At 43.6% G+C, this 14,838-nt stretch overlaps 1 protein-coding gene across 1 annotated transcript; it reads right to left on the bottom strand.

Annotated features, from left to right (window-relative positions):
• Nucleotides 1-733: 733 nt before the first annotated feature.
• On the bottom strand, nt 734-7,193 carry ENSA (endosulfine alpha). The gene is made up of 4 exons (XM_060139022.1): nt 7,006-7,193; nt 5,214-5,339; nt 3,737-3,903; nt 734-1,003 (listed from the first exon to the last, which is right to left on the bottom strand). The coding sequence occupies exons 1-4, from the start codon at nt 7,060-7,062 to the stop codon at nt 988-990; spliced, it is 366 nt and encodes a 121-aa protein (XP_059995005.1). The 5' UTR covers nt 7,063-7,193; the 3' UTR covers nt 734-987.
• Nucleotides 7,194-14,838: the final 7,645 nt, after the last annotated feature.

Raw genomic sequence — 14,838 nt, 5'->3', positions numbered from 1 at the left:
AGTCAAAACCTGAGGTGGCTGCATCTTCTGCATTAGCTACGGAAACAGTAGCTTGGACAGGAGTCAGGAAAAGTCCTGGTCTAATGCCAACGTCCCTGCTCCCTCTCCGTAAATTAGGGAAACGGGGAACCCAGACACATCCCACATGAAGGGCCCCTGTTCCTTAGAAACTTAGGCCCCACACTGGCTTCTCCCCTTGAATGGTGTCTTCAGTATTGTTTTCTTCCCTTTCCCCAAACCCCAATAAAACACACCAACTGCTTCAGAGTATTTCTGGGTTGAGTTTTTTTGGTGGGTCTTCTTTTGTTTTTTATTTCAAACTGAAAAAGTTCCCTGGGCTCTGTGGGGCTCCCCACGCTCATGGCCCCCTTCTCCCACACTCACTGCCCTTCTTCCCGCAGCAAATCTATTTCAAGGACAGCACTTTTTTTTTTTAATGCATAATTGAGTTCTCAGCTTGTTCTGCAGAACCAGAGGAGCTGTCTGCATCTTTCATATTTAGACGGTCAGTTTCTTTTATCTGACACCAGGTCCCCAGCCACATCCAAGCAAGCAAGGCATTCTTCTACAGAGCTGAATTAGAGCCTCTCATCTTTTGTCCATTTTACTTCCTCCTCCTCACACCCACCCACCAGCCACATGGTTAAGGAGGATAGCCAAGAATGTTTTTATCAACTCCAAGCCCTAATTCATATTCCCCCAAATCTCCCACTCCACCCTCCCAACCCCCCACCCCACCCCCAGGATTTCACTGAGATGTCTCCCAACAATTATTTGGAGAAAAAGGAAAAACAAAAAAGGTTCAAGGTCTTGGTGCTCAGCCCAAGGGGCTCCATGCGCTGGGACACCGACGGGCAGGGGCTTCTGCCTCTCCAGCCCGCGCCCGAGCCACCTCCTGACCCCTGGCTGCAAAAGCAGGGAGGGGCAGGAGCCAGCACAGGACCCAGGGGGGCAGCGTCTCAGGATCTGGCGGAGCCCCGGGCAGCATCATTCAACTTGGCCACTGCGGACGAACACAGAAGAAAAAGAAAACACTGTCAAGCAGTAAGGGAAAGAACCCTAAGTCCCACCCCAGTCTCTACCCCATCACTCTTCCACACTTAACAATCATTAGGGCTACCTGGCACATGTCTCAATCCTATCCAGCGAGTTGTTTAAAAAAAAAAAAAAGAATTTCAGTCTTTTCCTGTCTTCAAAACAAAATGTTCTCTGTCTTTTTGGAGATACCCATGAAAACAAAAACAAAAACAAATTCTTTAGACAAGATCAAAACAACTGGAGGTTTTCAGGGGTGTAAGCTGCCTGGCTCAGAGCAGGCTTGGTTTCAGAGGCATGGCCAGAGCCACTTGCAGCAGCGGAGACGGACTGGGGGCACACAGTGATCAGGTGGTAACTGCACGGAGGTCAGGGCCAGACAGCACACATGTTGTTCTGAGTGGACTTAATAATCTAGGTTTAATCAAAGCAATTTGGATTTGGATTTTGAAATGACCCTTCTTTGCCATGGAAGCTATGTACTTCACGCTGTGGAAACAGGTGGCATATACAGAACGTAGCTTGCTTCTTTGTTTTCTTAGCCTTGAAGATGACCAGGTGGAGAGAGAGACCAACAGTTTTTCTGATTTCCCTATTTCTTCTATTCCTTCCTAAAAACCAGACTCACTGTGGCCTCAGTCTTGAGGAGTCATACTGACCGACAGAGAAAGCAGCTCAGACAGAAAATACAAAATTTGAGAAGATCGGAGGTGAAGAAAACGTACAAAATTATATATATATTTATATATATAATAACATGACATATCTATGTACAACATGTCTGGGACAGTTGAGGAAACTATACAAGGATGTTCAGCATTTTCCCCTTCCCACATGGACTTTAGACTAAGGAAGACAGCATGAGGAAATGGAGCAAGAAACACAAAAATTATATACAATTACAAGTGACAGCCAAGGAGTTTGGGGGCCAGGGAATCACAGGATCCTGCTCTCTCCATTCCCTCCTCACCAACTTTTTCCTATCCAATCTGAATGATGGCCTGAAAAGTGAATGGCTGGTCAGGAAAGAAGTAGAGACACACCCTAACCGCCCCCCCACGTGCATTAGCAAGTTCATCAGTCGTCCTCATCAGGCCAGATGTGTGGTACATCAGAACTGGTGAGCTGAGAGGGCAAGAGAGGATTATAGAATCTTCCCCTCCTGAACGGCTAGTTCGCACCCTGCTCTCTCTGTGATAACTAGCAGGCTGCATTCAGTAACATTCAGGCCAAGCCAGTGATAACTAGACTGATGATGCTGGCCACCTGCAGCCCCTTTCCCCCACCTGGTTCACGATCAGCATTGCTACTTCTCAGAGCACGGGAGCTGGGTTACTGGGCTCTAGGAAGGCAGAGATTTCTCAGTGCTCCTTCTCCCTAACCACCTTCCCCAGCTTCCTCCAAGGTGATTCATCTCCTGAGAACCTGCTGCTCCAGCCCTGCAGTAGCACTAAGCCCTGGAGGCTCGCTCAGTTCATCCCTTTTCTTCTTGTCTCCCTAACAATACACCTGGCAGCTGATAACATCTGAAATATGGGACTCCAAATGTGCATGACTGAGCATGTTTCTTTAGGCCCACAGCTTGGCTGCCAGAGCAGCTTTTTAGCAGCAAGGGCCCAGATTGTAGGAAAGCAGGTGAGGGCAGAGGCAAGAGCTTTCATGGCTAGCTTCTTAGAATTTTTTTTCTTGACCCTCAAGACCATGATACTTATGAGGCCCTCTTGCCTGAATTTATAACCCCCAAACCTCAACTTCTCTCCCTGTGTAGTCTTCAAATAGTTCCCCTCTGTAGGCTCACCTATGGGCCTTCCTCACTTTTGGCTTTACAATGAACAGCAGTTTTTTTCAGGATTTTAGAATCAGAATCAATCTTATCTATATTCAACTGTTTTACAGAGGCAGAAATAGAAATCCAGAGAGGTTAAATGCCTTGACCAAGGTTACATGTCAATTCTGCCTAGACTGAGTGGGACTAGAACCCAGATACCTTGACTCTTAACCCAGTGTTCTTTCCACTATCCCACGATACTTTCAAAAAGCAACATGCTGGAAGAGAGAGAGAAGGTGCCCATTTTATGTGAATTATATCCTCCAATCTTTACATTATTTAAGAACCAGGGCAAACTGTAAAAGACACTGACTGAGTAAAGGAGGTTAAGTGGGCATTATAGTTTTAGGCAAGCAAATCAGTTTTTCCTTTTGAGGCTTCTCTACACCTGCCATAATGGAAACATGAAGCAGTAGCAGCCCAAGGGACAAAACATTTAAAGCACAGAAAACAGATTCCATTCAATCTATCTTTCCCAACCATGTCAGGTTAGCCTTGGGATGTTAAACCTGTCATATTATTCCCAAGGCCTAGCCTAACCAATTTTGGGATATTCTCTTCCAAAAGTAGAAGTCACATCTCCCCAGTTTTTTGTACAAAAGAAAAAGAGTTTGCAGCATTATCCAATCCTAGTCTCCTATTTCTGAGCCCCTACCTGGGCTACATGAGGGTGTGGAAATCTCAACTTATCCAAAGAAATGAACTCAGAGCCTCTCTTCAGCCCACATTACCTTCTCAGCAGCCCCCAGGAGAATCACAGTCATTTCTGGCTAGCAAGCTGAGAAGATATAACTAGGTGCCCATTCCATCCCTGCCTATGATATACAAAAGTCCAGTGGGTGAGGAAGGGGAGCAGAAGGGGGCCCCGGTTACCCCGCAAGCTTGCTGGTGACGAGTGAGGACTTTCTCTGGGGCAGATCCTGTGGGGTGGGGATGTGGTCACCAGTCACCAGGTTCTTGTCTGGTCCTGCACTTGGCAGCTGCTTATTCTTCATCTTGGCTTTGGCCATGTTGTAGTCTCCTGAGTCAAAGTACTTTTGCTAAGAGATAAGAGGGAGGTTTAGGTGAGTGAGGAGCTCTGGTCTTCCTCAAAAACAAGGAGACTCACATCCACTATAAACCTGCATCCACGCTCAGACCTTTCAAGTCTCTTTTGGATTAGTCTCATGCATACAGAGCTTAGCATTAATTACATTTACTTACGTCTTCTCCCCAGTGTGTTCTGACTTTTTCAGGTATGGAAGCAGTTTCCCAACTAGGGTGTTATTTTTGGAGTTAAGAGATAGCTCCTACATCCTCTGTACCCACATCTTTTGTAGCCCCATGAGTACAGGATGGTTCAACCAAATTACTGACTTTATTCACTAAGTCTTATAAGGACCTATTAGCCTCCAATGGGCTTGGTGCTGGGGAAACAGAAATGAATAAGATACACAGAAGGGTCGATCTGGGGCTATCAGCAGGAGATCAACCTCAAGCTAACAACCTCAAAATTAAAAATTATTCTCTCAGACTATGAATAGAAACTGGGCTTGTTCATGAGAATGTACTTTCCTCTGACTGCAAGCACTCCCACACACGTTCCATGGCTCTGACAGCCTGCCCACGCCTGCCTTGCTTACAGCAAGGTAAACTGCAAATCAGCATCACATCATCATCTGTGACTAAGACTCAGTAACCGGGATTCTCCACAGGAATCTGCTTCCCTCTCCATTTCATCCACATAGAGAAACACACTCCAGGTTAATGACATACAATCCCTCAGTCAGCTTTCAGTACCTCTGAGGACTGAGAAACCTGATCAGGAGCTAGATGGCTATGAAGGTAAGACTCTGCCTTGGGAGAAGGACCATTCTGGACAGGAAAAATAAGTCTCTTCAGGGAGCATAGTAAGTAGTTGGTGCTAACTTCAAGGGTCTAAAGACACCTACTATTCATTTCAAGTTGAGGAAATCTGTAGGACAGATGGGCTGATCTTTTTCTGAAATGACACACCCCAAAATTTAGCTCTAATCCTAAATGTGCAATCCTAAAACTCCCACCATCCAAACAGGCAAATGTCTGGAGGCTGTCAGCATTCCAGACTCTAACATCCTTCCCTCACTCCCCCAACCCCATACCCAAATGCCCCTACATTAAGCCTTAATATCCTACGTGGGAAATCAGAAGATAACCGATACCATTTCAGGGATTTACAATATTTGCCTTGCTTTTTACAAGTTTCTAATTTCTCTCTACTACTGCCCCACAACAAAACCTTCATATTGGTGTTCAGTAGAACTTCCACAGATCTCATCCCTAAGGCCCTATTTGGCTCCGAAGTAAGAGGGTAAGAGATTGTGCCCCGTACCCCTTTCTGGAGTCTCTTCATGAGGAAGTCGGAGCCTCCAGGCTTTTGTCCTAGGCTTGGATATTTGGCCTTTAGCTTTGCCTCCTCGGCTCTCTCAGGGAGCATACCTTCTTTCTCCTGTGTGTCCTGGAGGAAACAAACGGGCCAACAAAATTAAACACTAAGAAGCAACTGCTTCTAATATCTGATAACTTTTATACTATTACCTTTTCCTGGAGGTCTACCCATTAGTAAACATGCTATTTCCACTCTGTTCTTAAATAAAGCTAGACCTTTGTTCAGATCCCTAAAGCTCAAGATGACTGTACTGTGAGAAGAAAAGATAACTTGCTTCTCACACGAAACCCAGGGAACCACCCCAGTGACCTGTGAGTGACCTATACCTAAACCTAAACACAATACTTCACTCAAAGAGCAAGCGATATCTCACTCAGAACAGAAGCTAGGAAAGACAGAGAAAAGAGCCAACAGGGCTTCTGGTGATACAAAATTAGTATGAAAGTTTCCTAGCTGTCCCTAAAACACAGTACAGGTCAAATGGGAAATGAAGGGGGATAACTGCTGAGATGTTCCCTCCTAAGCTAGTCAGCAGATAAGTCTCTCTACGGAGGAGGCTAGCTATGTAGCCATCTCCAGACATCTCCACCTTAGTAATGGGACAGCATTGCTTCCATAAACACTGTAGTAGGAAGGTGACAGGTAAACAGAGATTAAAATGACACTTTTTAACCTCAAGAAAATTAAGGTACAGTAGGTTCACTAGTATTTACCTACCAGCTTTGCCAAAAAATCAACACCTTCCCTAGTGACGGAAGTTTGGGGAACATGCCAAGAGCTCAATTAGCTTGCGGGGGCTCTTACTGTTGCTGTTACTCCCTGCCTGCTTTTTGTAGGCCCTGCTGCACTTTTCTTTACTGACTTTTTAAAAAAGGACATGAAGCCAATTTGTGGCTCTTTTTAGTAGAATTACATTCCCTTCCCTTGAAAACCTGGCACAGACATAACACCGGGTGTATTTCATGAACCCGAATCCAGTACTAAATGTTATAAGTCAAATACAAACCCCCAAAGAGGGTGGCGTGTTTTCATCACAGAATTGCAGGTTAACTAAGTCCCACTACCTTGGAAGTCTGGGGGGAATATGGTGGCGTCTTTCTTGTCACGACTCTGTCGGCGTCTTTTCTAGGTTTAACCTCCATTATTCTGTTTGGAACTCTAGTCCTCTTCAATTTTGTAAGGTCCTCTTTGAAGGTGGGCAACAGACCATCTCCAGCGGTCAAAACAGGTCTCTTTGAGAAAGTTGCCGCCTTAAACTAGCCATGATAATAATTACTCTTCTCCCTTCCCCCAGTGCTGGTCCTTTTTAAACGTCTTTAACTCTACTTGTATCTTTCTGGGGATTTAGAATGCAAGCTCCACCCTAGCGGTTGGGTCATTTTACCCCTACTAACCAGTAACACACATCTCATCCCGGGACCACCAACCCCTTTCATTCACCCAGTCTTTCTAAACACCCGCCCCGCGCCCAGGCTCGGCCAATTATAGCACAACTTCAATGAGTTGAGCGGTAGGTCTACTGGCCAATCAAGAAGAGAACCGCATTGATTGACAATCCATCCAGCTAACCAGCGCCAAAGCAGCAATCCGTACTGAAGCTCACCCTGCATGACACAAGAAGTGGCCAACCCCTGCAGAGCCCGAGACCATGGCGACCAATCCGCACTGGTGGGAGACCGTCTCCCGCCCCATCACGGTCGCCCCCAGCTCGCCCACCGCACCCCCTCCATTTCACCTGCTTCTCCTCGCCAGTCTCCTCCGCAGGGTTCTCGTCCTCTTGTTTCTGGGACATGGCGGGACCGGGACTGTGGAGTGTAGGGGACCCAGGAAGTCACCCGGAGAAGGGAAGGGGGAGGGGAAACGGGATAACCTGCGCTGCTTCTTCAGCTCCTGTCACTAGGGTTGCTCAGTCAAAATGGCGGCTCTTGCCTGTGACGTTGCGGCCGCCCCTTCCTATGGGAGCCAATGGGAGCGGGGTAGATAGGGCAATGACGTAACGACCTACCAATAGTTGCTGGCTAAATGTGGGTTCTATGGAGGCGACGGGCAAGCTGGAAGGCCAACCCGGAAAGAGAGTGACCCACAAGGACCAATTGGAAGCCCTTGGGGGATGTGAGGGGGTGGTGCTGGTAGCTCTGGCATTTTTGCTCCTTTGATGGGGTCAGACTTCCTTCGGCTCCACCGCCCCGCGCCCAGGAGGCTTTGCTGAGCTTCAAATTGGAGAGCGAAATGATGGAAACCTTTTATTTCCAGGTGAAGAGGATTAAGCTTTGCGCAGTGTTAGCAGAAAATTATCAATCACCAGAAAATAATTAAGAGGTCAGACACACTATTCCAATGTGTCACTTGGGGTCTGGAATGGAGAGACTGAGTCATCTTGCGGAACACAAATGGCTTACGTTTCATGATTTAACTCATGTACAGTTTTTTACTTGTTCACAGTCGTCCCATGGAGACTTGATCACTTTGAAACAGTACAGGTCTAGGTACCTGGTAAACATTTAGTAAATACTTGCTAACGTATCCTGAGTCACAGTTCAACAATATTTTTTGAGCGTCTATTTGAAGACGGTACTGTTTTAGTTTTACAGGGGATACATATGTAGTAAGGCAGTCTCTGCCATAGAAAGTTTAGTGGGCTTGTAAAGTTTAGTGGGCTTGTGGGGAGGGTTTTCACAGTGTGCCAGGTGTACCTTAAATCCTCAAGATTAAATAGACACGTCTTCCTAGAGTGTTAGTCAAAAAGCACTACATTTTTATATTAAAACAGTCTAATACTAATAACACTGAAAAATTCATATTAAATTTTAATTTTCCAGGCAGCCTGTTGTGACAGATAGCCTTGGGGCTGTTCATTTTCCTGTATAATTAGGTACACTTCTAATGGAAAAGTTTGAGAAGCATAGAATACACAGATTATTATCATACGAGGCAAAATCTGGTCAGCATTGAAGTAAAAGTGTTAATAAAGTGGTATAGGGGTTCAAATGAAGGTTCATATTCAGTTTAGGGTCCCCCCCACAAAAATAGACTTTGTGATGGAGGTGGGTATTTGAAATCAGCTTTAAAGAATTTAGGAGTTTGCCAGGTAAAGGTGAAGGAAGGGTATTCTAGGTGATGGGGTCAGCATGAAGGCTAGAAAAATAGAACTGAGTCCAGAACATGGAGGACTCTGAATGCCAGGATAAGTAACTAGTGAATAATTTAGTTATCCAGGGGAGACATTTAAGGGTTTTAGGCCAGAGAGTGGCAGATCAGAACTGTTCATTAGGAAGATTAATCTAGTGGTAATGAATAAAAATCATTCAGAATTCCAAGCAGAAAGATAGTGGGGGTGGACAGTCTAGCCAGGAGTCCACTGCAATACTCTGGGTAGGAGATAATTAGGATTTAAACTAGAAACATGATAGTTTAGAATGGAAAACAGTGAACATAATTGAGTCTGTGGCAATGTAATCTACTAGATTAGCAGCTGACTGAATATAGGGAATGAAGAGACCATGTTCCTCAAGGTGACTACTTGTAGAAACAAATTCAAGAAGAGGAGTTGATTTGGAAATGGAATTGGAAGCAGACAGAAAATGAGGTGTTCAGTTTTGAAATCATTGACTTTTTAAAAGCCAGTGAGCCATTTGGTGGAGATATCCAGGCAATGAAGACTTAGGTTAAATGACCTCTGAGATCTCCATAGCTGAAATTTTAGCGTTCTAGGAAATATAGATCTGGAGTTTGGAATAAAAGTAGTAGCCAAATATGAATGAAATTTGGACTTCTTCACATAATTATAAGTAAAGTTGTGGAATTAGATGGGATCAACAAAGGAGAAAGTAGAAAAAAAAAGAAGTCCCAAGACAGAAACCTGGGGAAAAGTTGGCAAGGGACACAGAGACAAATGATCAGAGTGATAAGAAGAGAGAAGTAACAGAGAAGTTAAAGTTGAAGGGGGCAAAAGCTAATTGCAAGTGGTTAAAGAGTGAAGAGGTGGTAGCAATATTTAACAATAAAGCAAAGAAAGGAATGAGGACAATGAACAGAAGAGGAAGCAGCAGAGAACTTTCTTTTTTTGGAGAGTAGGAAAGATTTAAGCAAGTTTTAGAAAAGGGGAAGGGCTAATTGAGAGAAAAACTAAAAATATAATTAACTACTTTAAAGAAGAGATAAATAATTAAAGTCTCATAGAAAACAAACTTACGGTTACCAAAGATGAAAGAGGGGGGAGGGATAAATTAGGAGTTTGGGACTAACATATACACACTACTATGTACAAAATAGATAACCAACTGGGACCTACTGTATAGCACAGGGAACTATACTCAATAGTTTGTAATAACCTATAAGGGAAAAGAATCTGAAAAAGAATATATATATATATATATATATATATATATATACACACACACACACACACACACACACACACACACCACACACACATATGCATAACTGAATCACTGCTGTATACCTGAAACTAACACAACATGGTAAATCAACTATACTTCAATTTAAAAAAAAGTTAAAGTCTCAGAGGAGATCATTAGATCAGGAGAGAGAGAGAGGCAGACAGGTTGGCTTTGGCCACTGAAAAGGAAGAATGGGAAGGGAAATGTACAGAGAGATTCTGAGGTGGCTAAACATTTAGAGAAGTCATATTGAATGGACTTGCTTTTCTGAGGTTAATCTTTTGAGAATAAAAAGGATGATGTGTGGAATAGAGGATCTAGGAAAAATGCGGTAGAAACTGTGCCATAGAAAATGGCAATGATGCAAAACAGCAAGAAAGATCTACCTGAGATTAGATAAGAGTGAATGTGTAGTAGTCCTAATCAGCATGGCTTTGTGACTTTGGTCAGTAATTCCTGGCTGCCTTGGATGGAGAAAACAGACAGCCTGAGTTAATTAACCAGGACGAAGGACTGGTAAAGAAGGAACAGTGGAGGGAGGACAATGAGGAAGTCTAGAATGGTTTGCCAGTTTGTTGAAATAGCTGACTGTGGCATCTAGGCTCTTTAGGAAAGACAGAATGAGATTGATGAACTGGGAGGAGTAGAAAAGAGTTGAAGAACTGGTTATGAGACAGATGAAGCTCAGATTTGGTGGGAATGACTGAGAGGCAGATGAATAGGAAGTTGCAGTGAGAGGGAAATTTCAGTTTGTATCTGGGAAGGTGGAGACATTGTAGGTTATGGTGAGCTCTAGCCTATAATAATTATAATTGGTGCCAGATATGGCTATAGTAGTCACTGTTGATACAATCAAGCAAATGTGCAGTCACAAAATTTGAAGTTCCAGAGCATGATAGGGAAGGTGGTTAGGACAGGGTGTCTGTGACCCATATGTTGGAATGAGCTATAGGTCACCAACACGTGTATTTAAGTATATAAGGTACCACACTCTGTGGAAGTAACTATAATATTAGGTAATGTATGACACTTACCAAATGAGTTGTATTTATAAGTGTTTCAAAGATCATTTCTGGCTGAGCTGGTCAAGGAATGTTTTAGATGTTAGAGAACCTAAACTGGAACTATGAGGATGAGTAGGAAAATTGGAGATTAGCAGGAGGGAGGAGGAAAGGAAGACAGTTTAGAGGACCACCCTATCTTATAAAAGTTTAGAGGGTGACTGACCCCTGACTGAGGAGAAAGTATCTATAGCAAGAGTTTCTAGAGGGAGTGAGATCCTGCTAGCCCAGCAAGACTCCTCTTTCATCCAACAAATTTCATTGAGCACTCATTACGTGTTATGTATTGTGCTGGGCATGTTACCGAACAAAACTTGGGTCTGCTGTGCTTGGGATGCACAGCAAAGCCTATATACTGAAACTGGGTTGTGATGAAGAAAAGTACAGTGTTTATTGCAGGGCACCACACAGGAGAATGTGTAGTTAGTGTTCAAAGGACCCAAACCTCCCTACCCCCCATGGCTTTCAGAGAAGAGTTTTAATGCCAGTGTGAGGGAGAGGGTCATAGGTTGTGTGATCAGCTCCTACACAATTCTCTAATTGGTGATGGTGAGGTAACATGGTGATGTTTTGTGAATCTCAGTCATCAACCTTCTGGTTCCAACTGGTCTGGGGTCTGTGTGCTGGTGGTCAGCATGCAGTTAACTTTCTCTGCCTGGTGGGGATTTTAATATCTGAAAAAGAACTCAAGGATATGGCTCAGGATATTATCTACAGCCCTTGAGGAGGAACTAAAGGTCCTTGACTTTATGGCTAAACTATTATTTTGTCTTGCTTGACTGATTTCCTTTGTTTCTGCATTTCTCACTTTTCTTGATTAAATTTGCTCTTTGGAACTTGGGGAAGGCCTAGGAGGCTAAAGCTTTTCTATAAACAAGAGGTGAGGGACACAGTGAGATCTGTCCCTGAGAAGGCCCTGCAAGTTCCTGCTCGATTTCAGGCACCATGGATGGATGCAAAGATAAAGGTCAGTCCCTGCCTTCAAGCTGTTCACAGATGACTAAGAAGATAAGAGATGAAGACGGTTTACACCGGCAAAGACTATTAAAAGCAGTTTCTTGGAGGAGATGACATTTAAGGAAGTATAGGAATACTCAAGGTAAAAAAAAAGAGAGTGTGGAGAAGACCTTTTCAAGCAGAAGGAGCCTCATGTGAAAAGACATAGAGCCATAAGAAACTCCATGTTCTGGATCCTTGGTTCTCAGACTCGGTTGATTAGAAGTTCCCAGAGAACTTTATAAAAATACAGATTTCCTCAGCCCTCTTTCACCCCAGTTGAATCAGCATCTCTGGGCTGGGGCCTGGAAATCTATACTTTTAAAAAGCTCCCTAAGGAGAGACTGCAAATAAGGCTGATTTGGAACCCCTGTGGAGCAGCAAGACATGACACTGTTCAGGTTGCTGGGGTCCTGGGGAGACTTGTAAGTCATGCTAAAGTGTTGGGGTTTCATGAAGCCAAAGGGGGAACCTCTGATTTCAAGCAGGGAAATGGTATTGTTAGACTTGGGGTTTGGAAAGATATAACTGTGGTAGTGTTGCAGCAAGAAGAGAAATGAGACTTTTCTGATAAACAAAGAAAACAAGAGGGGACTTTCCTGGTGGTCCAGTGGTTGAGAATCTGCCTTCCAGTGCAGGGAACGCGGGTTCGATCCCTGGCCCAGGAACTAAGATCCCACATGCCGTGGAACAACTAAGCCTGTGTGCCGCAACTACTGAGCCTGCTTGCTCTGGGGCCTGCGTGCCACAACAAAGAGCCCGTGCGCCGTAACTAAGACCCGATGCAGCCAGATTAATTAATTAATTAATTAAAAAAAAGAAAACAAGGGAACAGTGAACAGGCTAGAGAAGAAACAAACTGGCCTGAGTCAATCACTCCTAGTTTTATTTTAACTGTTACTAATCTATAGTGTCTGTAACTAGATTTGTACTTCATGAAGCTAACCTATCACTCCTTAACACTATGTGAATTACACCCTGCACTCCCCTGTAGCAAATCACTCCTTGTAGCAGTTGCATTTCAGAAAGAAGGTTGCAGGCAGATAACCCAGAGACAAACGGACCCAATTACCGGGCTTGCCTGAGCCAGCTGTGACTGTTTTGAACGAACTCAGGAAGAAGTATACAAGAGCTTCATTACTAGAGCCTTATCACCTACCATAGACTATGAGCCCTGCCTATATAACCTCTCTCAGTTCCCCAGGGAGGGGGGCACAGTTCTTGAGGCGCTAGCCTGATCTGTCTTCCCTTTGCATGGCAGAGGAATAAAGCCTTCAAAGCCTTATCCTTCAAAATCTCTAACTCCGTATTTCTGTTCAGCATCAGTGCACAGAGAGCCAAGGTTTTTTGACAACAGTAGCCATGTGGAGATTGGACTGAAATGGAGAGGGAGACTCCAGGATTGCAGTAATCCAGGCAAGACTTGAAAGGCCTGATCAAAGGCAGGGCCGTGTGAATGAAGAGAAGCTGAAGAGACAAATGATATTGGATGTAGGGAATGAAGGTGATGGAGAATTAAGGATGAATCCCAAATTGCTGAGTAAATGGTGGTGCCATTTACCAAAAAGCAAATACAGGGAGAAGAGCAGATTGGAGGGGGGAAAGTGAGGAGAGAAGAGGACCTGAACTTCTTGTTTATTCCTAGTCTGTTGGTCTTTTTTCTTGTTTATGTTTGAATTTTTCAGGGGAAGACCTAAATCTTTTCAGAGTATGAGAGATGAGATATCTTGGAATAACACTGTAAAATTCATCAGTGCTTAAGCAAGGTTCTACAGAAGAATGGAATATAAAAAGAATATAAAAAGTGAAACTGGGGACTTCCCTGGTGGTCCACTGGATAAGACTCCATGCTTCCAATGCAGGGGCATGGGTTCCATCCCTCGTCGATCCCTGGTTGGGGAACTAAGATCCCACATGCCGCAGAGCGTGGCCAGAAAACTGCAGAAATATCTGGGTTTAAGACACATGCCATTAGCACTCTCTGATGGGCCAGACTTAGAATACCAGGGAATTAACCAAGCTCAATCCTCTCCTTGTCTCTTTTAGAAATGTATACTCTTAGGGCTGGCCTTAAGTGTAGCCTAAGAAAAGTAGCTAAATGATCAGAATAACACAGTATTAAAGATAATTTTCAAAAAAGTAAAATCATAACTCATACAAATGAGGGAACTAGTAAGATGTTAAACTGGTTCAAAAGAGAATCTGAAGACAGACACATATATAGGCAATTAAGAATGCTGAAATTGCTAATAGATATAAAATTGGCCAATATCTACAGGGCATAAAATATTATGTTTGGAGTTATCTTTCTCACAGGGTGGAAATTGTATCTCACTGGCCAAAATTCATTTGTCTCTCTATGTATAAGAATCATTTGCACTGCCATCAGTTTTCTCAATTTACAAATTGTAAAGTAGTTCAAAGACAATGAAAGCTATAGATCGATTATGCCAAAGACTCCTCTAGACAATACCCAATACTGTTTTTTCCCATTTCAAAGTTTTAAAAATGATTTCCCCCCTGAGAACAGAAAAGCCTCTCATCATAAATATCTCACCTCTGCCGTACACTGCATTGAAGTGGAAGCAGCAGCAGGACACCAATTAGGAGAGATGACAGTGGTTTGGACTAGGAGGTAGTAGCTACAGAGAAGGTTGAAAATGGCTGGATGTGGAGTTTTGAAGGTACAACCAACAGAATTTGCTGCTATGAGAATCCAGGATAACTTCAAAGCTTTTGGCCTGAGCAGCTAGGTGAATGATGGCACCATTTACTAATATGGGGAAATATGAAAGGAGGAGGTTTAGGAGAAGAAATATAGATTTTGTTTTGGACACATTATATTCTCTAAAGACATCATTTAAAATATGGTATTTCTTTTTTTTTAAGAGTTTTTTTTTTTTTTAATATCCACATTGCTTTATTTATTTATTTTTGACACACTGGTGAGGAGAGCACTTTTGTTTTGGAGGCATCACACGGACTGTGGAACTTCCCCGACCAGGGATTGAACCCATGCCCCCTGCAGTGGAAGCATGGAGTCTCAACCACTGGACCACCAGGGAAGTCCAAAAATGTGGTATTTCTATACAGTGTAATATTATTTGCCAA

The sequence above is a fragment of the Lagenorhynchus albirostris genome, chromosome 2 (genome assembly GCF_949774975.1).
Source record: "Lagenorhynchus albirostris chromosome 2, mLagAlb1.1, whole genome shotgun sequence".
Classification (NCBI taxonomy): domain Eukaryota; kingdom Metazoa; phylum Chordata; class Mammalia; order Artiodactyla; family Delphinidae; genus Lagenorhynchus; species Lagenorhynchus albirostris.
This window is presented reverse-complemented; position numbering and strand designations above follow the sequence as displayed.

Bases quoted from the DNA above. Each gene is read 5' to 3' on its own strand.
- ENSA (XM_060139022.1), bottom strand. From the start codon at position 7,062: ATGTCCCAGAAACAAGAGGACGAGAACCCTGCGGAGGAGACTGGCGAG. The intron at 5,340-7,005 runs GTGAAATGGAGG...TGTTTCCTCCAG, and splicing joins AGACTGGCGAGGAGAAGCAG to GACACACAGGAGAAAGAAGG. The intron at 3,904-5,213 runs GTACGGGGCACA...CTTATCTCTTAG, and splicing joins TGAAGAGACTCCAGAAAGGG to CAAAAGTACTTTGACTCAGG.